At 44.4% G+C, this 25,281-nt stretch overlaps 1 protein-coding gene across 3 annotated transcripts in view; it reads left to right on the forward strand.

Annotated features, from left to right (window-relative positions):
• Window positions 1-25,281, forward strand: part of IRAK2 (interleukin 1 receptor associated kinase 2) — an 89,427-nt gene that overhangs the window by 44,105 nt on the left and 20,041 nt on the right. For 2 of the 3 annotated variants that reach the window (XM_049861772.1, XM_049861773.1), the window contains 7 exons: window positions 7,477-7,620; window positions 14,271-14,377; window positions 17,090-17,287; window positions 17,371-17,435; window positions 19,786-19,900; window positions 21,914-22,023; window positions 24,117-24,312. In XM_049861772.1, the coding sequence (XP_049717729.1) occupies window positions 7,477-7,620; window positions 14,271-14,377; window positions 17,090-17,287; window positions 17,371-17,435; window positions 19,786-19,900; window positions 21,914-22,023; window positions 24,117-24,312 (935 nt within the window). The remainder of the gene's footprint in view (window positions 1-7,476; window positions 7,621-14,270; window positions 14,378-17,089; window positions 17,288-17,370; window positions 17,436-19,785; window positions 19,901-21,913; window positions 22,024-24,116; window positions 24,313-25,281) is intronic. The other variant, XM_049861774.1, reaches the window with a different exon arrangement.

Here is a 25,281-nt window from a genome sequence, read left to right on the forward strand (position 1 = left end):
AAAGATGAGTGACTCCATGAATGCTGCCAGCAGGGCTGTTGGAGAAGAACCCCCTTCTAGACCCGAGTTTTGGCCCAAGGGGCCTCGGCCTGATGGGAGGTGGGTGGGGGCGGTGTGGTCCATGAAACGCCCTTCTGAAGTAGTTGAGATCCCAGGTGGGGAGACATGACGTGGGTGTCCTCCGAGGGCCCTGCAGTGGGACGTGAATCCTGCCCACAGCGTTGGCCTTCCTGCCTTGGTTCTGGGTGGGGACCACAGCTCCTGCCTCAGTGCCCTTTCCCTTCCGTTTCTGCCTTCCTGAGTCCCAATTTCCTCATCTTAATACTTCCTAGGTGTGATGAGAATACTTGTCGTGAAAATAGCCAGTATGGGTCTTTGACAATAGTTGGTAAATAATAAAAGTGAGTTGGGTCTGAGCCTAGTGAAGGGCTGATGCACAGATTGTCCACTTACTCACCTGGGTTGGGTAGGTGGACAATCCGCCTTCAGGGAAATGCTGTGTTCTCTAATGTGGAAGAGTGTTCATTACTTTATCTTAGCTACCTTGCTTACTGATTTTTTTCTTAAAAAACATGCTTTATTATGTAAATAATACATGATCATTATTGAAGAATTGTATGATATGAATAAACCAAAAAATGAAACCCATATAAACTTACTGATAATCACGCTACCAGAAATAGACATTGTTAACATTTCGGTGTATATCCTTCAGGCTCTTTTTCTCTTCATAAATATATTTCTATCTAAAATATTTTGTACATATTTTACAAAAAAAATGACAACATATTGATTATTCTCTTTCGTTGCCTACCTTTTCTAATCAACAATATAGTTAAACCTTTCCATGTCAGTAGATATGTACGTACATCTTTTTAATTACTATTAAAGTGAAAAAACTCACAAATTAAAAAAAAATTGAAATGATTCTGAATTGTGTTAAATGAAAACTAACTCCCATCCTTCTCTCCTTATATTCAACATGTGGACTATTTAAGAGCTAACCAAAAAAAAATTATTTTGTTGTACTTGAGGTGAAAATTTACAGCTCAAGTTAATCTCTCATACAAAATTTTATACACATATTGTCATGTGATGCTAGTTGCAATCCCTGCAATATGACAGCACACTCCACCTTTCCACCCCAGGTTTCCCAAGTCCATCCAGCCAGCTCCTGTCTGTTCCTGCCTTCTCACCCTGCCTCTGGACAGGAGCTGCGCATTTGGTCTTGTGAAGATAACCAAAAAAAAAAAAATTTTCTTTTTATTGTGCTTTAAGTGAAAGTTTACAATTCAAGTCAGTTTCTAATACAAAAACTTACACACACATTGTTATGTGACCCTAGTTGCTCTACCTATAATATGACAGACGACACACTCCTCCTCTCTACCCTGTGTTTCCCGTGTCCATTCAACCAGCTCTTGTTCCCCTCTGCCTACTCATCTCACCTCTGGACCGAAGCTGCCCACTTAGTCTCATGTGTCTACTTGAGCTAAGAAGCACACTCCTGACCAGTATCATTTTACGTCTTATAGTCCAGTCTAAGAGTTGGCTTCAGGAGTGGTTTTAGTTTTGGGCTAACAGAGAGTCTGGGGGCCATGTCGTCTGGGGTCCCTCCAGCCTCAGTCAGACCATTAAGTCTGGGCTTTTTACTAGAATTTGAGTTCTGCATCCCACTTGCCTCCTGCTCCATCAGGGATTCTCTGTTGTGTTCCCTCTCAGGGCAGTCATTGGTAGTAGCTGGGCACCATCTAGTTCTTCTGGTCTCAGGCTGATGTAGTCTCTGGTTTATGTGGCCCTTTCTGTCTCTTGATGGGCTCGTATTTTCCTTGTGTCTGTTCTGCATTCTCCTTTGCTCCAGGTGGATTGAGACCAATTGATGCATCTTAGATGGCTTCTTGCTAGCATTTAAGACCACAGACACCACTCTCCAAAGTGGGTTGCAGAATGTTTTCTTAATAGATTTTATTATGGAATTGACCTAGATGTCCCCTGAAACCATGCTTCCCAAGTCCCCGCCTCTGCTATGCCGGCCTTCGAAGTGTTCAGTTTATTCAGGGAACTTCTTTGCTTTTAGTTTAGTGTAGTTGTGTTGTCTTTCCCTTCACCTAAAATAGTTCTTGTCTATTATCTAATTTATTATCTAATTAGTGAGCAGAATGTTTTCTTAATACACTTTGTTATGCCAGTTGACCTAGATGTCCCCTGAAACCGTGGTCCCCAGACCCCTACCTCTGCTACTCTGTCCCTCAGAGTGTTTGGTTGTATTCAGGAAACTTCTTAGCTTTTGGAGATAACCAAAATTTTAACGCTATAATACTAACAATAGCAATAATGCTCCTATATTTTGAGTTAAGTGTTTTACATGTACTACCTCCTATAAAAAACAAACAACAAAACCAAACCCGTTATTGTTGAGTCGATTCCAACGCATGGTGACCCCGTGTGTTGCAGAGTAGAACTGTGCTCCACTGGACTTTCAAGGCTGTGGCTTTTTAAAAGCAATTCGCCAGGCCTTTCTTTCAAGATGCCTCTGGTTGAGTTCAAATCGCCAACCTTCTGGTTAGTAGTTGAGTGCTTAACGATTTGCCCCACCCAGGGACTCCCTGCTTCCAGTGTTGTTGTTACGTACTGGTTCATAGCGACACTGTGCAACAGAAGGAAACACTGCTCAGTCCTGCGCCATCATCACAATCTTTGCTAAGTTTGAGCCCATTGTTGCAGCCACTGGGTTAATCCATCTTGTTGAGGGTCTTCCTCTTTTTCTTTTGCTGACTCTCTACTTTACCAAGCCTGATATCCTTCTCCAGGAATTGGTCCCTCCTGAATACATGTCCAAAAGGTATGTGAGACCAAGTCTTGCCATCCTCGCTTCCAAGGAGCATTCTGACTGTACTAATTCCAAGACAGATTTGTTCGTTCTTCTGGTAGTCCATGGTATGTTCAGTATTCTTTGCCAACACCATAATTCAAAGGCATCAATTCTTCATCAGTCTTCTTTATTCATTGTCCAGCTTTCGCATGCATGTGAGGTGATTGAAAAAGCCGTGGCTTGGGTCAGGCACACCTTAGTCCTCAAAGTGACATCTTTGTTTTTGAACATTTTAAAGAAGTCTCTTGCAGCAGATTTGCCCAGTGTAATATGTCATTTAATTTCTTGACTGCTGCTTCCATGGTTGCTGATTGTGGATCCAAGTAAAGTGAAATCTTTGACAACTTCGATTTTTTCTCCATTTATCATGATGTTGGTTATTGGCCCAGTTGTGAGGATTTTTGCTTTTGTTATGTTGAGGTGTAATTTAACACTAAAGGCTGTATTTTTGATCTTCATCAATAAATGCTTCAGGTCCGCTTCACTTTCAGCAAGCAAGATTGTGTCATCTGCATATCACAGGTTGTTAATGAGCCTTCCTTCAATCCTGATACCATGTTCTTCTTCAGCTAGTTCAGCTTCTCGTGTTATTTGCTCAGCATACAGATTGAATAAGTATGGTAAACGAATACAACTCTGATGCACATCTTTCCTGATTTTGAACCACTCAGTATCCTCTTGATCTGTGTGAACCACTGCCTCTTGGTCTATGTCCAGGTTCCACATAAGCACAATTAAGTGTTCTGAAATTCACATTGTTCGCAATATTATCCATAATTAGTTATGATCCACACAGTCAAATACCTTTGCGTAGTCAATAAAACACAGGAAAATATATTTCTGATTTTCTCTATTTTCAGCCAAGATCCCTGACATCAGCAGTGATGCTTTTGTTCCTTGTCCTCTTCTGAATCTGGCTTGAATTTCTGGCAGTTCACTGTCAATGTACTGCTGCAACCATTTTTGAAGCATCTTCAGCAAAATTTTACTTGCATGGGATATTAATGATATTGTTTGATAATTTCTGCATTCTGTTGGACCACTTTTTTTGGAATGGACACCAATATGGATTGCTTCCAGTTGGTTGGCCAGGTAGCTGTCCTCCAAATTTCTTGGCATAGATGAGTGAGCATCTCCAGTGCTGCATCCATTTGTTGAAACATCTCAGTTGGTAGTCCGTCAACTCCTGAAGCTTTGTTTTTCACCAGTGTGAAAAATGAAGGTTGGACTTCTTCCTTTAATATGATTGGTTCTTGATCTTGTGCTACCTCCTGAAATGGTTGAACGTCGACCAATTCTTTTTGGTGCAGTGACTCTGTGTATTCCTTCCACCTTCTTTTAATGCTTCCTGCATTGTTCAATATTTTGCCCATAGAATCCTTCAATATGGCAGTTTGAGCCTTGAATTTTCTCTTCAGTTCTTTCAGCTTGAGAAACATCAAGTGCGTTTTTCCCTTTTGGTTCTCTAACTCTAGGTCTTTGCACGTTTCATTATAATACTTTACTTTGTTTTCTCTAGCTGCCTTTTGAAATCTGTTCAGCTCTTTTACTTCATCATTTCTTCCTTTCACTTTAGCTACTCTAAGTTCAAGAGCAAGTTTCAGAGTCTCTTCTGACATGCGTTTTGGTCTTTTCTCTCTTTCCTGTCTTTTTAATGACCTTTTGCTTTCTTCACGTATGCATGTCGTTGATGTCATCCCACAACTCGTCTCGTGTTCAGTCATTAGCATTTGATGCGTCAAATCTATTCTTTAGATGGTTTCCAAATTCAGATGGAATATACTCAAGGTCATATTTGATTCTCATGGACTTGTTTTAATTTTCTTAAGCTTCAGCTTAAACTTGCATATGAACAATTGGATGGTCTATTCTGCAGTCAGCCCTGGCCTTGTTCTGATTGATGATATTGAGCTTTTCCGTTGTCTATTATTCATATTGACCCACCAACCACTAATGCCAAAGGCAAAGAAATTGAAGATTTTTACCAACTTCTGCAGTCTGAAATTGATCAAAGATGCAGTCAAGATGCATTGATAATTACCAGTGAGTGGAATGCAAAAGTTGGAAACAAAGAAGGCTTTGTATTTGGAAAATATGGCCTTGGTGATAGAAACTATGCCGGAGATTGCATGATAGAATTTTGCAAGACCAACGACTTCTTCATTGCAAATACCTTTTTCAACAACATAAACGGTGACTCTACACAAGGACCTCACCAGGCAGAAAACACAGGAATCAAGTCGACTAAGTCTGTGGAAAGAGACGTGGAAATGCCTGTCTCCAATAGTCTTCATAAAACTTGTCCAGAGTCAACACAGCTTGAAGGTGATAGGGCTGGTTTCCATTCCAGAGCCTGTACTCTAAACAGTTGAGCTCTGCTCCTTCTTTTATAAGTTAATTTTATTAAAAAGAATAACGCATCAGTGACGGTAAAGGAAATATAGCAAGGAGAGTGCCACTCATCATCCCTCCATTCAGCATCATTGTTATTTTTGTGCATCCTTTAGCCTGTCTTCACGTGTCTCTTCCCTGGGGAAATCAGAGTGTTAGGCCCTTTTGTTCCCATAGGCACAGTCCAGGGGCCGAGCCATCCACAGAGGGGAGTCAAGGCTCGGGGTTGGTGGTGACATCAGTGAAGCAGTTCTGCCCTAGCCGGACAGCAGGGCAGTGAAACCAGCCCCAGATTTGTATCTTATTAGCTGTTTGACCTGGGACAAGACATTTTCCCTATCTGAGCCTCAGTATTCTAAAAAATAAAGCACATATTGTTCTGTTCACTACCAGATTTTTTTTTTCTCATTCAAAAATTTATATACATATTGTTTTGTGACGTTGGTTGCAATCCCCACAGTGTGACAGAATGCTCCCCCTGCCATCCCGGCTTCCTTGTGTTCATTTGACCAGTTCCTGTCCTTTCTTGCATTCTCATCCTGCTTTTGGACAGGAGCTGCCCATTTGGTCTTAGATATTTGATTGAACTAAGATGCATGCTCCCCACATGTATTATTTTTTGTTTTATAGGCCTGTCTAATCTTTGTCTGAAGAGTGGGCTTCAGGAATGGTTTCAGTTTTGGGTTAACAGAGTGTTTGGGGACCATAGTTTTGGAGGTTCCTCCAGTCTCTGTCAGACCATTAAGTCTGGTCTTTTTATGTGAATTTGAGTTCTGTTCTATATTTTTCTCCTGCTCTGTCCAGGACTGTCTCTTGTGTTCCCTGTCAGGGTGGTCATTGGTGGTAGCCAGGCATCATCTACTTCTTCTGGTCTCAGGCTGGTGGAGTCTCTGGTTCATTTGGTCCTTTAGTCTTTGGGCTGGTATTTTCATTGTGTCTTTGGTTTTCTTCATTCTCCTTTGCTCCAAGTGGGATGGGGCCAATAGATGTTCACCACCAGACGTTGTTGTGAAAATTAAATAAACCTGCATGGTGCTATCTAAGTGCAGTGCCATATAAAATGTAGGAATTATTGATATTATTCTAGTCCTGAAGCTTGGATGTGAAAGGCTAGGTTCCACGGTTATAGCCAGTTTTGTTTAGAGATACACAGCTTACCTGACAATATATTTTACTGGAGACCCATAGCTCATGATGTTACGTCCTTGCCCCATCAGATGTGCTGGTGACATGAAGCAAGTCAGCAGCATCCCTGGAACTTCAATGCTCCCACTTGTGCTTCTCACACATGGCTGTGTACTGGGGTAACGTGAGGAACTTTTGGAGTATAACAATCTTCTGGGCTTTACCCAAATCACCAGAGGGTAAAGGGCCTTGAATGCTGGGCCTGGGAATTCAATTTTATTTGGGAGGCAGTGGGGAGATAGAAGGATTTGAGTTAAGAAGTGTGGACTTCATTCAGGTAACTGAGAGTCATAAGGGCTTAAAGCTGGGAAGTGGCATGGCGAGGTCTGTGTGTGGTAAGATGAGGCCTGGTGAGGGGTCTGGAGACAGCCTGGGCTGGAGGTGGGCTGTGCCAGCCACAGGCCCAGCTCAGCAAACATGAGGTCCTCCCAGTGTCTTAGCACTTGGTCCCTGGCTGGCTCAGTCAGTGCTTCACAGACAAGGGCTCCCATCTGTAAAACGGGGAAGGATGTGTCTGTGTCCAAGTGCATTTTGGTGTGTGAATAGGAACTGAGGGGGTGAACAACTGAGGGGGTGAACATCTTTAGCTTCCTCACACGTTCAGGGAAATTTCTACTCTGCCAAGCCCTTGTGCATCTGAATTCTCAAGTCCCCCTTGCGGCGTACCCAGGAAGAGGCAGAAGATATCATCATCATCATCATCACCACCTTATTTCCTAGGTGAGGACACTGAGGCTCAGAGAAGGGAAGTAACCTGTCTAAGGTCACACAGCTAGTAGGATTGGAAGTTGGGCATTTATGACTCAGAATGTTAGACTACACCCACCACAAGGGATTGTCATGTCTGACCACAGCATTTTACAGACGGGGAGGCTGAGGTCCAGAGAGGGGAAGAACCTGCCCGGGGCACAGTGTGAATCTGAGGCAGAGCCAGACTAGCCCCAGTTCTCTGGCTTCTAGACCCAGCCTCTTGATGGCTGATCCATTTCAGCAAATAAAATAAAATTCTCTTTCCTTCTTGTTTTCAGGGAAACCAGTTTCGGAACTCAAGTCTCCCATTCCCTTTCCGGACACGGTGAAGCCAGTAAGTCCATTGGCAGCTTCTGTGAGGAATGCCATGGATGAGCAGGAGAAAGGGCAGCCCGTGCAGCCGGCCACCCTCCCGGGCCCAGGTATTGTCACTTTGGTTCTCCAGGATCACAGCACGGGTGGCCCTGTGTGTGCTCTGGGGGTTTGTGGCTGTCTCACCATGTGCTCCCCATAGACCCCCATCTACCCAGTGCCGGCCCTCACCGCTGTGCAGTGGGAGGTGAGGAGTATTGTCTGCCCTGCCACCTCTCTTTTCTTCCAGCCACAGATCTGTTGCTTTGTGTCCCACAGTGCCTGACATATAGAGAGGGGTAGTGATTTGCCGAAGGTCACAGAAATAGGAAGTGGTGGGCCCAAATTGGTGTTTGAGCTGTGTGATTGAAAGCTCATGGCACTAACCACCACACACGCTGCTGTCCCAGCGCCTTCATACCATTTCAGATTTGTCTCATCCCCTCATGCCTGGGGCGGGGAGGCAGTTGGGTTCACACAGAAGAGGTGCTCGGGGACTGGTTACCAAATGGCAGAAAGGTTCAGCCAGTGGATGACTTCCCCATGGGGTAACCGCTACTCACTCCCACATCTCCATGCTCACCACCTCTTCCCTGGAGCCCAGCCTCACTTCTGCTCTCCCACAGGCTCCTGAGTGATGAACCAAAGATCCCAAACCCATGAGAGCTCAGTGTACTCATGCAGTTCTGGAAGCCAGGGCTAGCAGTGGTTAAGAGGAGCACGCTTGGGCTTTTGCATTAGACAGATCTGTATTGAACCCTAGCTCTGCCACTTTCTAGCAGGAGAATTACTTCACTCTTTGTGCCTCAGGTTCTTTATCTGTAAAATGGGGATAATAATAGAAACTACATCACCAGGTTGTGGTAGGGAACCACGCACCTCAGTGCTGGCACCAAATACTCATTAAATGTTAGCTGGTATTGATAACACTCCAAAAAATGACCCGATACCCCAGATTGGTTGAGTCTAGAAGATTAATTCCAGGCCAAAGAGTCTCGATTATTTCCTGTAGCTAAAGATTAAAAAAAAAAAGAAGAAGTAGAGATCTTTGATCAGCAAGTAAAGATAAGGGACAGTGGCCCTAAAGCAAATGTGATGGTGGTTGATGGCCAAAGAGAAAAGTATTTTTTTAATAAAATAGGGAAATTCTAGGGCGTGCTGGTCAGGATGGAGGAGGTAACAGTTGTAGAGATTGCTTCTGCTGTTCCTTATCTAGGTTACAATAAAATGTCATACGCTTCTGCCTGACTCTATGCTGTTCATTCTCTTGAATGGCCCTTATAAGCAAATGTGCCCTGATAGGTCAAGTTGATAAATATAATCTGCAGACAGAGACAGGAAGTTGATTGTCTATTTTTGCCTGAGCTGAAAGTAGGAGAGTAACCATTAATTTCATCAAATAACCTGAGGCCTGTCTTCTATTGGAGAAACCCAAGATTTCACTGGGCCCCAGAGTTCACACGGATTGATTACCTTGAAGGATAGAAGTGGAGAACGTGGTGGCGGGGGTAGGGGGCCGTGTATGGAAGTGGTGACACTTGGTGAGGACCCGCCTACTGTGTATGAGACACTGAGCTGATAGTGTCTAGTGCAGGAGTTCACAGAGTCACCCCGACAGCCCAAGGAGCTGGGGCTATTGCTATGCTGCTTTACAGCTGGGGACAGATCAATAACCTGCCAGGCCTTCATGGCTGAGTAAGTGATGGAACCGGAAGTCAAGTCAGGCATTTTGCCCCAGAGCTCACATCTACCCTCAACCTCTGTGACAGTTCCCCGACCCGCCATTGGTGGGAAGAAAGTGGGAAAGTGACATGGAGGAGGTACACATGTGAGCAGATGAGCTGTGGACAGGTTATGAATACCTTATAAACAGGTTCTCACTCCTGGAATCCAGCTAGAGGTGCTTTGAGTAGCTGAAATCACTGCCACAAAGCTATGGGAGGGGCCGTTAGGCTGTTAGTATCTGTTTACTCTTAATCTGCACGTAGTTTTACCAGCCTTGGTAAAATACTAAGTATTCCGCCTGTGCCCGAGATGCTCTTTGTACTTTATAATCATCATCTCTTTTAATCTTGTCAAGAACTCTTTGAGGAATGGACTATTGTGATTCTTTTTAATTTGAGAAAGCTCAAAGGGATGAAGCACAGCTCACCCGAGATCAGATCTTTAGTAATGGACCGGAGCCCAGTTCTCTCTGGCACCAAGAAAGGAGACAGGGCAGCTATAGAGGTGGGCCCACACCCAGCAACATGGCGGAAAAACCAGCATTGGACACAGCACAGCTGCATGTGCCATACTGGCGTCTAAGGTGACATAGCTCAGCAGGATGAGATTCTGCTTGGAGAAGCAGATTTCTAGAGTATTTTACAGGAAATTTTTTTTAGTAAAAGCTTCAGTACACAAGGGTTCAATCTTAGTGTTCTGGAAATGACATTTACAGGGACCAGTGCCTTTCCTGGCCTTGCTGGGTATCGAAGCCTGCCCTGGCACCTTCCGTAAGCACGTATGAAACAAATTCCAGACACCAAGCCCTGTGCCAAAGGGTGGGCTCATGCCTGCCAGCCTGTCTTCCACTCTTCTCCCACAGGGAGGTTTTTTTTCTTTTCTTCTTTTGATTATTTTATTGTGTTTTAGGTGAAAGTTTACACAGCAAATTAGTTTCCCATTTAACAATTCGTACCCAGATTGTTCCGTGACATTGGTCGCTATCCCTACAATGTGTCAGTGCTCTCCCTGTTTCCACCTGCCTTCCCAGTTTCCATCCATCCAGTTTTCCTGCCCCTCCTCAGCTTTGCTTTTGGGCAAATGTTGCCTGTTTGGTCTCGTATAGTTGATTGTTCTAAGGAACACGTTCCTCACAAGTGTCATTGTTTATTTTATAGGCCAATCTATTATTTGGCTAAAAGGTGACCTCTGGGAGTGGCTTCAGGTCCAGGTTAAAAGGGTATCTTAGGGTGATAATCTTGAGGGTTCCTCCAGTCTCGATCAGTCCAGTAAGTCTGATCTTTTTTATGAATTTGAATTTTGTTCTACATTTTTATCCCATTCTAACTGGGACCTTCTATTGTGTCCCTGGTCAGAGCAGTAGGTAGTGGTCGCTGGGCACCGTCTAGTTCTTCTGGTCTCATGTGGGCCATTAGTACCATGGTCTAATTGTTTCCTTGAGTGTTTGGTTTCCTTCACTCTCCTTTGCTCCCAACAGAAGGAGACTAATAGTTGTATCTTAGATGGCGCTTTGCAAGGTTTTAAGACCCTAGATGCTGCTCACCAAACTAGGATGTAGAACATTATCTTTATGAACTGTTATACCAGTTGACCTAGATGCCCCGTGAGACTATGATCTTGAGCCTTCAAACCCAGTAACTCGGCTCTGTGAGGTGTTTGAATATGTCTAGAAAGTTTCCGTAACTACAATCCCTATGTGCTCTATTATATATGTGACTGTATATGCAGCACATATAAATATGTGTATACAAATACCCACAAGTATGCCTATACATGCACACGCATGTACTTCTATACACAAAAGGTTGGCAGTTCACATCCACCAGCCGCTCCTTGAAGACCCTATGGGGCAGTTCTACCCCATCCTATAGGGTCACTATGAGTCGGAATCAACTCAACAGCAATGGATTTTTGGGTTTATCTATTTATGTAACCACTCAGCAATTTTTGGCTGTTACTACTCTTGTTGCAGAACTGTCTATGTTACAGCATTTACTGTAGTTGTCCTTTATTCTTGTGTACCTTTCAGTGTCTTCATTTACCTTGTTCACATTATGCTGACTTTCCCCGTATTGTGTATTGCCTTTCCCTTCACCAGAATTAACATGCATCTACTATCTATCTAGTAAGTGATTCTCCCTCCTTCCCCTTCCCATCCCTGGTAACCATCAAAGAATGTTGCATTCTGTGTGTAAACCTATTCTTGACTTTTTATAAAAGTGATATCATATAATACTTGCCCTTGTGATTGACTTATTTTACTCAGCATAATGTCTTTCAGATTCATCCATGTTATAAGATGTTTTGCTTTCTTTTCTTTTTTATTAAGAATTAATTATTATGAATATCGTATCTGTAAAGACCCTTTTTTCAATAAGATAACATTTACAGATTCTGGGGATTAGGACATGGATATCTTTTGAGGCGGCCTTTTTGAAGGTGGGGAGGAAGCGCCCTAGCCTGCCTGCACTCTAAGGAAGGTTTGGCGGGGTGTCGAGGAGTCCCAAGTTGGCCACCAGAGTTGCCCCTTGTCTCCTGGAACAGACTTGCCTTAATATCCCAGCCCCATCAGTCATGGGGATAGGGGTAGGGGAGCCAGTGGGAACACGACCTCAGTGCAAATGCAGGATGGATTTCGGCGCGCAGCAGCTGGGCCCTTGGTCAGTCATGTTCCCAGTCGTTGGAGGTCTGCAAAGTGCATTCTCATTGCCACTGAAAGACTCAAGAAACAGGAGACCCAGGAAAGGAGGCTAAGGGTGGCACTTGTCTCAGGTCTTTTTGATGCTAAAAGGAGCCCAGGCCTTATCTTGGGTAAGTTTGGTTTTATCAGCTCCTCCCTCAGTTAGTGGGAGTCCCTGGGCAGTATAAATGGTTAATACGCTTGGCTGCTAACTGAAAGTCTGGAGATTCCAGTCTACCCAGAGGCACTTGGGTGAACTTGGTGTCCTCTGAGACTATGATCTTCAGCCTTCAAACCCAGAGGCACCTTGGAAGAAAGTCCCGGTGATCTAGTTCTGAGAAGTCAGCCACTGGAAGCCTGTGGAGCACAGTTCTACTCTGACACACACGGGGTCGCCATGAATTGGTATCGATTGGATGGCAACAGTTCTTCTTTTTTGCCTGGGTTAGTAGTTAGGAAGGCTGGTTCTATTTTCTCGCCATGCTGCTGTTTTCAGTCTTCTGAATTAATTCTTCTGTGGTCAGAGTTCCAGATTGATTGCCTCTTTCCTGATGTTGTAAACCAGAAATACCTGAAGCAGATGGATTTGGCCAGAAGCCCTGCAGTCAGGGCCAGGTCCCTTGGAAGGTCCAGGCCCTGAGTTACTCAGAAGCTGTATCTGCAGCTGGGTATTACCAGACAATTAAGTGAGGCATCTGGCCTCTGGCCCAGGGCTGCTTCTGTGTGGGCCATGCTGTCTCACTCCCCGCCTGCCCCCGCTCTAACCCAGCAGACCACATACTGCTGATTATTCTGCAGATTAATCTTCATGTGGGTCCCAGTGATGAAATTTCAACCTCCTTAACCTGACTTTTACCTGGCCCTAAACTACTTGTCAGGAACCCTGGTGGTGCAGTGGTTAAGAGCTCAGGCTGCTAACCAAAAGACTGGTAGTTCGAATCCACCAGCCGCTCCTTGGAAACCCCATGGGGCAGATCTGTTCTGTCCTGTAGGATCACTTCTGAGTTGGAATCAACTCAACAGCAATGGGTTTGGTTTGGTTTTGGTTTTAAACTACTTGTCAAGTTTTCTCTCTCATTTATCTTCTTCACTCACTAAGGGATTAAGAGCATGGGCTCTGGAGCCAGATAGTTCTAACCCTGGCTCCGCCATTGACTACTGTGTGCCTTTGGAAAAGCTATTTAACCTCTCTGTGCCTCAGGTTCACCATCTGCCAAGAGAGGCGATAACGATACCTTATCTCCTAGGATTGTTACGTGGATTCAGTCAGTAATACGTATAAAGCATTTAGCACAGTGCCTGGCATGATGAAAATGTTTGCTAATTAAGTTTGCCTGGAATATTTACCCCTGTGGCACCCTGGGCTTTCCAACTGTCACTCCTTTGCACTCACTGGTTCCACTGCCTAGAGGCCCTCTACCCCATATTCACTTGTCTAAAGCCCTTCCCCATCTTTCAAGCCCAGGCCAATGCTGCTTCCTCTGTGAAACCCTCCTTGATCTCCCAACCTGATATGGTCTTTCCTGCCTCTGACCTCATTTTCCCATGGGTTGTTATTGTCTTGCCTGCCACAGCATTTCTGGAAGTTTCTGGAAGGCCAACTCAGCAGCTAATTCACCTTTCTGTCCTTCACTGCTCTTTGGATGGGAGGTGGATAGTGTAGGGGTTAAGAGTGTGCTGTTAGAAGTCAAATGGGTTTCTTTTTTTGTGGTGAAAAAATATATAAAACATACACATTTCTATGTGTATAATTTAGTGACACTGACTAAATTCTTCAAGTTGTGCATTCTCGATAACCTTTTCCAAAGTAGTCCACCACCATTAACATAAACTCAGCGTCTCCTAAGCAAAATCAAATGGGTTTCGATTTGAACCCTGGTGGCTCAGTGGTTAAGGACTCAGCTGCTAACCAAAAGGTTGGCAGTTCAAATCTACCAACCGCTCCTTGAAATCCCTGCAGGGCAGTTCTACTCTGTCTTACAGGGTCGTTGTGAGCCTGAATCAATGCCAGTGGGTTTGTTTGTTTGTTTGTTTTTTGGTTCCGCCACTTACTTGCTGCGTGACCCTGGGCAAGTTACTCAATCTCCACTAGCTAAATGGGAGTAATAAACAGGACCTTCCTCCTGGGGCTGTCATAAGGCTTAGCTGAGGCAGTGCTTGAGGAGTGTGTTGTCTGGTACCAGGTGGCTGTCAGGTTACTTGTGTGTGGCGGGGCATGGTGGTGAATGAGTGACTTGGGTGGTCTGGGGACTAGGCGGGGAGCCCCTCTACCTTCCTCCAGCAGGCCATGTCCTGACCCACAGCCTTCCTTTCCAGGGTCTGCTGCAGCCAGGGCATCCCAGCAGTTCTTTCTCCTACCTCTTTCTGAAGAAGATGCCCCTCACTCCTTAAAAACCAGCCTCCCCACTTCGTCTGATTCAAAGGTAAATCCCCTCCCCCAAGGGAGATCCCTCCAGCTTATGGTTCCCTCTCAAAAATGCAATTTCTTTATTCCCTGAGACCACTTCGAAGGTGGTAGTGGGGATGAAGGAGACCCATCAAGTTACTCCAAGCTTCTAAGACTGTGAGTATATAACGGTCAACAAAACTGGGGAAGATGGGGATGGTGGTGCTTTAGTGAGTATGAGCTTTTAATGAACTTTCCGTTGTTTGTGTTTAACTGGGGACTGATCATTGGCATCACCCCTCCAAAACCTACTGGTTACAGTGGTCATTTGCTTACAACTATGCCCCCTATCTTTTTTCAGCCCAGTGGATGTCAGAGCTATCCTGAGTTTTGAATAACTTGGGTCCAGGGCCACATTATGACTTCCATGGGCCCTGGCATTTTTGCCTTCAGGGGCACCTTCTTCCATTAAAAAAAAAAAAGTTTTTTTTTAATTACATTTTATGACTGCATTGGTATAGAGACAAATATAATGCAGGCTGGATTAAAAATTAAAACATTTCCTTTGACCCTAAAAGTTCTTTCCTCTTCTTATTTTAAGAGGAATTAAAATGTTTTCATGGGTTCCCAAAAGTATTATAGGCCCTGATGCTGCACCTACTGTGCCTGCCGGGGAAGTTAGCTCTGCTTGGGTCTCGTTAACGAAGCTCTTCTATAAAGGCGACTTGCTTAAACAAGGTTTTTTGTTTTTAATAGTTAAGCATATTTTGAGAGATTACTTAATAACTTGGGAGAATGATCATGGTATAAGTGAAAACACCAGAAATCAAATCCGTGTATGCAGCATGATCCCAGTTTTGTTAAATAAATCCTTGTATATTTCATTGGCATGACATAATCTAAACTTTAGTAGCAATTCAGTGGCTAATAGGATTATAGATGATTTTTCTCCCTAATTTTCTAAAATTTCTAATAAAAGCATATGTAACTGAGGGCCAAAGAACTCAATTTGGCCTTTGTCTCTGGTTTCTGAAAGATAGCTCTTAGAATTAATTTCTTTATCAATTGGTGTGACTTTATTACATAAAACCTCCCGGCAACACTTAAATGTGTGCAAATGACTTGGGAACCGCAAATACCACACCCGGCAACTAAACTCAGGAAGGCATGGAGGTACGATGCAATAAATAATGCATATTCGTTGAGTCAGTCAATCTTGACTATGCAATGAGTCCCCAAACATAACTATGTAATATTATAGAAGGTCCTGAACACAGAAGTAGTTGCGCTTCCTAGATCAGTGAGAACATCCATGCATAGAAGGTAGCATGTTCCTGGGGACAATAGAGACCCTGTGCTGAGACCCCTACCAAACCTTACCTGATTGCGTCTCTTTCTGGTTATGATAAATGGGTAACTGTAAGTATGGTAATAGTCTCCTTGAAATCTGTGAGCAGTTGTAAATAATTAATAAGCCCACAAGGGGCAATGAGCCAACAGGGGCTGGTGTCTGCCTACGTGGCGTTGGGACAAAGTCCTTCTAACTTGTGAACTCTGACTTAGCTTGGGGCGACTGATTCAGAGAAGAGTTGCGTGGGCAGTCAATCAGAAGGAGAGAGTCCTCCTAATTTGTCTATTTCAACATAGCTGAAGGTGGCCAGGGATGAGAAAGTGCCACATGGGTGGGTGGCTGGTAATGAGGATAGTGGAGATACGGGAAGATAAAGACTAGATCCATTTCCAGGTATGAATTGGATGCATGCCGGTCCTTACCACACAGTTAGAAATGAAGGTGGGGTTTGCCCATCTTGCCCTTTGCTTAGTGCAATAACTTAAAAAAAAAATAAATTAAATTTATGCATACAAACCATTTTTAAAAAGAGAAATTATTAAAGCAAAGCTGCTTTTTATGGGCTTATACATGCACATGGTTTCTGAAGCTCTGATTACAGACTCATGTTTGGTCATGTGAACCCATATCCTAAGTACGTCCTGGGAGTCTGGAGGCCCAGCATGTATACGTGTATAGGACCAGGGCACTCAGCTTGGCCATTGATGCTCTGTGACCACGTCTCAGCCCCTTGACCTCCTTGGTACCCACCTCTGTAAGCTGGAAGAAAAAAAAAAGAACGAAACTAATATTTATTGGACATCAACCATGTCCTAGGAATACTTACATTATAGTTAATCCTCGAAATTGCCCTCTGATATACTATTATACCCTCATTTTTGTTGATGAGGCAATTGAGGCTCAGAGAGGTTAAATAACTTGCCCAAGGTCACACAGCAAGTTAGAGGCAGAACTGGGATTTGAGCTCAGGCCTATCCATGTTCTTTTGAGTGCTCCTCACTGGATGAGGTGATTCCTTCTATGACTATTGTACTTTCATAAATCAAGAAAATTATAAATAAGAGGATGGAAATCACCCCATCTGCTTTCCACATCCCCTAAAACAACCACTCCTGTATTAATATTTGGGTGAGTTTCCTTCTAATCCTTTTTCTCTTCATATGTGTGTATGACTACATACACACACATCCCTATACACACATTTAATCAAAACTGGAAGTATATTCCCTTTCTGCTTTGGCACAGTGCCTTTGTGACTTGGCATCCACTCATTCATCAATTGCTTCAGCAAATGTGAATTGTCAAGCCCTTTCCCAGCTCTAATGTCCTAGATTCCTTGATGTAGTAGAGAAAACAAGCTTCCATAGTAATGTCTGTCTCCTCTCTCTGAATTACCAGGATTTCAGCACCTCTCCTCCTAAGCAGGAGGAAAAGCTTTTGAACCTGGCTGGAGACAGCCTTCTCTGGAGTGAGGCAGATGTGATCCAGGCAACCAACGACTTTAACCAAAACCACAAAATCAGCGAGGGTACCTTTGCTGTTGTCTACAGAGGGCAAAGGCATGGCACGCCATTCGTCTTCAAGAAGCTCAGGGAGGCAAGTGCTTCTTCATTTCTAGTAAGGGGTGGAGGTTGCCTGGGTGAGGCTGGGTTTTCATGTTTCAATGTTTTTTTCCACAGGCGGCCTGCTCAAGCTCAGCATCAATTGAAAGATTCTTTCAGGTAGAGGTACAGGTGTGTCTTAGGTAAGCCTTCCCTTGGAAAACACTGTCTTTAATAATAATGATATCTAACCCTTCTATAGTGCCTCCTATGCACCAGGCATGTTTTAAGGATTTTATATGTATAAATCCATTTAATTTTCACAATAACTCTATAATGTATCTACTATTATTACATTTTTTTCAGAGGAATAAAATGAGGCTCAGAAAGGTTAAGTGTCTTGTCGAAGCTTGCACAGCTAGTAAGTGATAGAGTTGGGATTTAAACCTAGGTGGTCTGACTCCAGAGTCCGTGCTTTTTTTATATGGCTACTGTATGCAGTGGGTACTGTATGCATAGATTAGAATTATAAAGATACCTTGATCTACTTAGCCCAACTCCTTCCTTCCAAGGAGGAAGGAATGTGTTTTTATCTCATTTTTAGAGGTACGACAGAGACTGACTGAATCCAACTCTATATAGCCCTGCAGAGCAGGAGTCAGCAAACTGTGATCTGCTGGCTAAATTCTGCCCTGCTGCCTCTTTGTACAGCCTGCAGGCTAAGAATGGTTTTTACATTTTTATTTAAACTGTTGAAAAGAGTCAAAAGAAGAATAATATTTTGTGACACATTAAAATTATATGAAATTCAAATCTCAGTGTCGTAAATAAAGTTTTATTGACACACTCATTCATTTACATGTCATCTTAGGCTGCTTTCGTATTTTAACCCAGAGTTCAGTAGTTGCGACAGAGACTGCATGGCCTACAAAACCCAAAATATTTACTACTTAGTCCTTTACAGACAAAGTTTGCTCACCCTGGTCTAGAGCAATAAATCTCTTCGAAAGTCATCCTTAAACCCACTCATTTTACAGATGAGGGAACTGAGGCTGGAGAAGTGAAGTGAGTCTCCCAGTCACAGGTATGGACTGGGAAGAAGGGGAAAGACTGTTTGGAGACCTGGGGCCTTGGTCTGGCTCTACCATCATTGATTGATGGACTTAAATGCGTATTGGGACCAGCCATATGGTGGATACCAGCTGTCAGCCAGCCTTGGCAAGTGACTGCCTGGGTTTCCTCTGCCTATGTGGAGCCTTGGGCAAGTAAGCGTGACTATTACAGAGTATTTTCATAAATCAAGAAAATTACACATAAGAGGATAGAAATCACCCTACCTACTTTCAATGGCCCTTATAGGGGCCTATGTAGTAACCACTCCTGTATTAATATTTGGGTGTGTTTCCTTCTAATCTTTTTTCTCTTCGTACGTGTGTATGACTACATACACACACACACACATCCCTATACATACATTTAATCAAAACTGGAAGTGTAATTCCTTTTCCACTTTGGCACAATGCCTTCATGGAATTGGCATCCACTCATTTATTGATTTTTTCAGCAAATGTGGATTTTCAAACCCTTTCCTAGGCTCTAGGGAGTATAGATGTGAAGAATACCCAGGCCCTGGCTTGGAGAAGTTTATGGTCCAGTGGGGACACTGATGTGTAAATAGCTAATTCAGGTGGCCATTTGCAATAGTTCTGGGGAGATTTGATCAGGGTCTGACCCAAGGCAGAGGAGAGGGGAATGAGGGGGAAATCTTGAAAGCTATTTATGACAGTGAGTGGTGACTAACTAGATGTGGGAGGTTAGGAGGTTTCTAGGAAACTAGGTGGATGGTGGTGCTCTTTTGCTGAGATAATAAATATGGGCGGGGAAGTTGGTTTGGGACTTACTGAGTCTAGAGCATTCACCTGGAGCATCAGATACAGTTAGACACAGGTTAGAGCTGAGCATGGGGCTAGAGATAGGAGATTTAGGAGTGTTCTTCATAAAGACAGGAGGTAACTGGAGGCAACAGATAAAACAAGATGATGGGCCTGGCTGGGGGACACTCATATCACAGAGGAAGGCAAAGGAGGAGGGTCTTAGTGAAAAAGACCAAGAAAGAGTAGTCAGAGAGAAGGAGGAGAGTCAGGAGGGAATGGTGACTCAGAACCCTGCAAAGAAGATTTCGAGGAAGAAACCCAGTCCTAGAGTCAGGTCCTGGTTTCACTGCTTGCTAGATCATGACCTTGGGCAAGTTCCTCAACCTCCGAGGCTGTCTTTCGGGAAGATGGAGTAGCTGAGGTGTCACATGCTGCAGAGCAGTGAGGCAGAATGAGGACCACTACACCTAGGCTCCTTGAGGGTGCGCAGGTTTCATCTTTCCCCCTGGTTCTGGGCCCTCCGGGCTCAGAGGATTTGGTACCTGGGAGAGGACTGCTGGTCTCAGGGGAGTGGAACAGGAAGAAGAGGCATCACAGAGGTGGGAAGGGAGGAAGCTGAACAGTCTTTGATTATTCTTTCCGTCTGGCTGCTCACCCCTGCACTGATGCTTGCTTTCAGATGCCGCCACCCCAATGTCTTACCTCTGCTTGGCTTCTGCACCGGAAGCCGGTTTCATGGCTTGATCCACCCCTACATGGCAAATGGTTCATTACAGGACAGACTCCAGGGTCAGGTAAGGGCCTGGGTCATGGTCAGAGAACAGAACTAGTACCCAGGTAGGGAATCTAGGGTAAAGGACTTACAGGAGCCTAGAGGGGAGAGAGGCCATCCAGGAGAGATCAGGGATGGCTCAAGGAGAAGTTGGGCCCCGATAGATAAGGTCTGATGAACATCCTCAGGTAAAAACCTATAAAAAGTTATTTGACAAGAAGCATCTCATTCAAGTCAGGAACAAGACGAGGGTGTCCCATAGCACTAATTTGATCCAACTTTGTTGTGGAACTCTTAGCCAATGCAGTAGGACAAGAAAAAGAGCTAAGCCATAAAAAATTGTAGAAAAGTGGAGGCAAAATTTTATTATGAAATGTTATTCCAGTCTATCAACAGATGAATGGCTAAATAAAATGTGCTGTATACATATAATGGAATGTTATTCAGCCACAAATAAAAATGAAATTCTAATACATGCTAAAACATGGATAAGTCTTGTAAACATTATGCTGAGTGAAATAAGCCAGACACAGAAGAATAAATATTGTATGACCCACTTATATGAAATATATAGAACAGGCAAATATATAGAGACAGTTTATTAGTGGTTACCAGGGGCTAGAGGGGAGGGGGAAATGAGAATTATTGCTTATTGGCTATGGAGTTTCTGTTTGGGGCGATGAAAAAGTTTTGGAAATAAAATAGATAGTGGTGATGGCTGCACAACATTGTGAAGGTAATTAATACGACTGAGCTGTACACTTCAAAATGGTTAAAGTGGCAAATTTTATGTTGTATGTATTTTACCACAATTAAAAACATTGAAAAACAAATTGCTCCCAGTATATACCTATTTGCTTGTGCATTAATGGAATATCTCTAAAAAGATACACAAGAACCTGGTATCTTGGCTGCCTCTGGGGAGGAGAACAAGGTGGCTAGGACACAGGACGGGAGGAAAACTTTGACTATCTTCCCTTTTGTGCCTTTTGAATATTGTATCATGTGAATGTACTATTTAAACATACGATATTGAATACAAACAGACCCTCTCCCCATAAAATCTTCAAACAGAGGGTAGTGATCCCACAAAAGAATTACTGCTTCCCATGGCAGGGCTCAGACAGAGCAGCTGCTCCGGGTATAACGCTGATGGTTAGCTCTTCTGAGCTCTCACTGTGCGCCAGACTCCGGGATGAGGGCTTTACATGTGTCTTCCCCTTCGGTCCTTGCCACAACCCAAGAGGATTCCCCACTCTCCAAAAGAGGGGTCCCTGGTACAAGAGAGCTTAAGTGACTTGCCCAAAGGAACACAACTGATAAGTGCCAGGGTGAGAGTTTGAATTGGCTTTGTCTGCCTCCAGATCTCAGGATTTTTGAGAAAAAAACGTATTAAGGACCAGTCTTTATAGGATGTGGGGCCCAAGACAGGGCTTGAAAAATAAGTGATGATTTAGCCTGGGAGATTCAGTCAGAGAACAACAATGGCAGCACCTGGGAACAGGTGGGGTGGCTTTAGCCCACCCCACAATCTTCATCAGCCCCTGTGAAGTCTGCCCAAATATGCCTAGAATCGATGTGAGGTCAGTGTGCCTGGTGTGCAGACAAGCTCCCTGGCCCTCTCCTGACCAGACTGCCACCCTAAGCCCCTTCTGCGTGCAAATTCCAGAGCTGCCACTGTAATAGCCATGATTATAAAGATAGCTGCTGTTTTTGAGCACCTATTATGTGGTAGGTGTTCCCTGTACTTCAATCCTTACAACACTAAAACGTAGGAATTAATATTTCCGTTAATATTGCTATTTTATCCCTGAGGAAACTGAGGCTCAGAGATGTTAAATATGTTTTCCAAAGTCACACAGCTAGTGCATGTCTGAGCTGGATTGACACCTGGTTTTGTCTGATGTCACAACCCATACCCTCGTCCAGCTGCAGAGGACATGAGGGCTGGCGGAGAGCTAGGAACCCAGGGCCCTGCCGTCAGGCCTTGAAAAGGCACAGGGGTCAGTCTATCTCCTTCTTTTCTTTCCCTCAGCGGGGCTTAGACCCCCTGCCCTGGCCCCAGCGCATCCACATCTGCTCAGGGCTGCTCCAAGCCGTGGAGCACCTGCATGGCCTGGAGCTCATCCACAGCAACATCAAGAGGTGAGAGCCGACTGGAGCCCTCCAGGCCTGGGCTGCAAGGATGAGGACAACACACACTCCTGGGTCTCCTTCCTCTGCCTCTGTCTCTCTGCCCTTGGTGTCTCTGCCCTTTGTGCTCCATCTCTGAGTGCTCCCTGCATGAACTGCCTGCCTGTCACCACGTTCGTCTCTTTCTGAGCAGGGATTTTCCCCACAGGCACTCCACCCCTGTGACGTACTACACACCCTACTCAGTGGCTGATCTGGACCCCCTCTGCCCCTGAGCTCTGGGCCACATGTGCCAAGCCCTCTAGGATTTTGAGCTTTTGCTCAGGATCTTCTCAGAGACCTGTCCCCTGCTTCTGTACCTGGTGGTGAAAGCAGTCCTGGGTCAGGGAGGCCTCTGCAGGTAAGGTATGTACCCCAGCATCTCATACCACCCTGCTCCAGCACCCAAGAACATGAGATCCCTTTCTGGGGCCTGGCCGCATAGGGGGAAATTCCAGAAGATACCAGCAAATCAGGCCAAAACGGCCCAGGAACCCTAAAGCTCACACTTCCCCAAAGTCCTGTCTCCATGTGGCTTGTGGAAGCCCTTTTCTTCTTTTCTCTTCCCTGATTTTTATTTTATTAAACAACCAACTGAAATAGCAAGACAGAAACTGAAAGGGCAAGAGGGCATCAGTGACCCTTCCACCCTGACTCTTCCACTGGCCTCTGCTTGTCTGTTTCTTTTTTTTTTTTTCAGTCCCTGCGCTGAGCTAGACTTCTTACCTGGCTACCAATTCATGTTCCGTTTTCCCCCTGCATTAGAACTTGGCCGACATTTTCCCACATGGTGTACCGTCGTTTTTAGTGACTTCTTAGTATTCCATTGCAGGAATGTTCCCACAGTGTACATAACCGCTCCCAATAGTGGCCATAGGTCCCTGGGTGGTGGAAATGGTTTGCTCTCAGCTACTAACTGCAAAGTTGGTGGTTCACACACCCAGTGGCACCATGGAAGAAAGGCTGGGCAATCTGCCTCCATGAAGATTTTAGCCAGTATCTCTCTGCGATACCCTTTAAATTTGGAACTGAACCCATTCCCAGAAGGTCACCTTTCAGCCAAATAATAGATTGGTTCATAAAATACACCCATGAGTACTGTGCTCCTTTTAAATAATTATCTCTATAAGACCAAATGGTCAATATTTACCCTAAAGCAAAGATGAGACAGTAAGGGGGAACCAGGGAAGCTAGATTAATGAAAACAGAACAACCGGAATGGAAATAATGAGAATGCTGACATTGTGAAAAATGTAACCAGTGACACTGAACAATATGTATAAAAATTGATGAAGGGCACCTAGTTTACTGTGTAAATTTTCACCAAAAATACACACACACAAAAAAGATTATAGCCAAGACAGTCCTATGGAGCTCAGTTCTGCTCTGTAACGTGTGAGGTTGCCATGAGATGGAATTGACTCAATGACAATGGGTTTTTTGTTTGTTTTGGTTAATCGTGGATATTGGTATTGGTGTCTACTTTTTAAAAAGCTATTTGCAGTTAGTGCTACGCTGGATATTTTCACACATGTAGCTTTTTACTTTTTTTTGGAGTAGGTACTTTCTGAGAGTTAATTCTCAGGGGTTAGATGACTGTGTCGAAGGGTATTTTCACCACTCTTTTTATTCTTCCTTATTCAGCCAGGTTCAGTCAGAAAGAATGACTCATTTAGACTTGAGTCAGCTGGGCCAGAGCTGGGAACTGGACCAGCTTTGTAAGGGACTCCCCCAATACAACCTACAAGGTTGTCAGGCTGAGGTGGATCAAGGATGACATCTGTGGGGGTCAGAGAAGCTGACCTCTTTGGCCACATCAAATGCCCTTCCTGGGGCAGCAAGACTATTTCTTAGCCCCATCCTCATTTGCTGGTTGGGGAGGGCTCGATGCCCTCCCTGCCCCTGACAGGACTGGCTCAGAAGCCCCATGTTGAGAGTCTTCAGTGACCCCAACTTGCAGGGGCCGACATTGCTCACTGCTAAGTTGTTTTCCGAAAGGATCTTCATGGCAGCCTCCTCTTGTCCAGCTCAAAATGAGAGCGTTCTCTTTGCTTTCTTTTCCACAGCTCCAACGTTTTGCTAGACCAAAACTTCACCCCCAAGCTGGCTCATCCAGTGGCTCACCTGTGTCCTGTCAACAAAAGGTCAAAATACACCATGATGAAAACCCACCTTTTCCAGGCCTCAGCTGCATATCTGCCAGAAGATTTCATCAGGGTGGGGCAGCTGACAAAGCGAGTTGACGTCTTCAGCTGTGGAATCGTAAGAGCTTCCTTCTGCATTCAGTTATCCTTCCCAGGGCACCTTTGTAAACACGGGAGATAGTAGAAGCTCATAGATATGTCCATCAGAATACAGCAGGGGTTGGCAAACTGTGGCCCACAGGCAAGATCTGGCCCCCGGCCTGTTTTGTACAGTCGCTGTCAGTCAGAATCAACTCGACAACAGTGGGTTTGGGTTTGGGTTTTGGAGAGCTCAGAGTGGCTTTTACGTTTTTAAAAGGTTGCATACAGAACAACGAAAAAGAATATGTGACAATAACTGTATGTGACCCACAGGCCAGTAAAATATTTACTCTCTGGCCTGTTACAGAAGAAGTTTACTTAACCTTGAAATAATTAAAGCCACTCATGAGTGTCCAGATTCTAGCAGGCTAAAGTATTGTCTCCTGTCTTCACTGATTCCAATCCAACCGTCCATCTAATGTCTGTCCAGTTGTCTGTGCCTCCATCTGTCTATCCAGTCACCTACCCAGCCATTTACCCAGTACCCGTCCATCTATTCATTCATCCATCATCTACCCATTCATTCAGTACTCATCTGTTCACCCATACCATCGACCCATCCATTCTGTATTCATCTATCCTATCCCATCCCACTTATTCATCCGTCCCATCCATCCATCCTTTCCGTCTAACCATCCATCCACCCATCCATCCAGCATCCTTCCCCACCCCCTCCACCATCCCTGACTGTCACCATTCCTGAACTACCTATCATTACCATCCCGCCCCCCAGGAGTTCCTGGTCCAGCGTAGCAGTCTCCAAAGCATAGTTCTGTAGAAATACCAATTCCTTGGGATCTCTATAAGTTTGTTGTATTAATAGGATTTTGTGTCCAAGTAAATATGGGAAATACTGGGTTAAGCAAAGTTAAGCAGATTTCCTTACTATAGGATGAATCAGATCCTTTAACATGGTAACGAGCGTTGTGAATTCACCAAGGGAGGA

The sequence above is a fragment of the Elephas maximus genome, chromosome 20 (genome assembly GCF_024166365.1).
Source record: "Elephas maximus indicus isolate mEleMax1 chromosome 20, mEleMax1 primary haplotype, whole genome shotgun sequence".
Classification (NCBI taxonomy): domain Eukaryota; kingdom Metazoa; phylum Chordata; class Mammalia; order Proboscidea; family Elephantidae; genus Elephas; species Elephas maximus.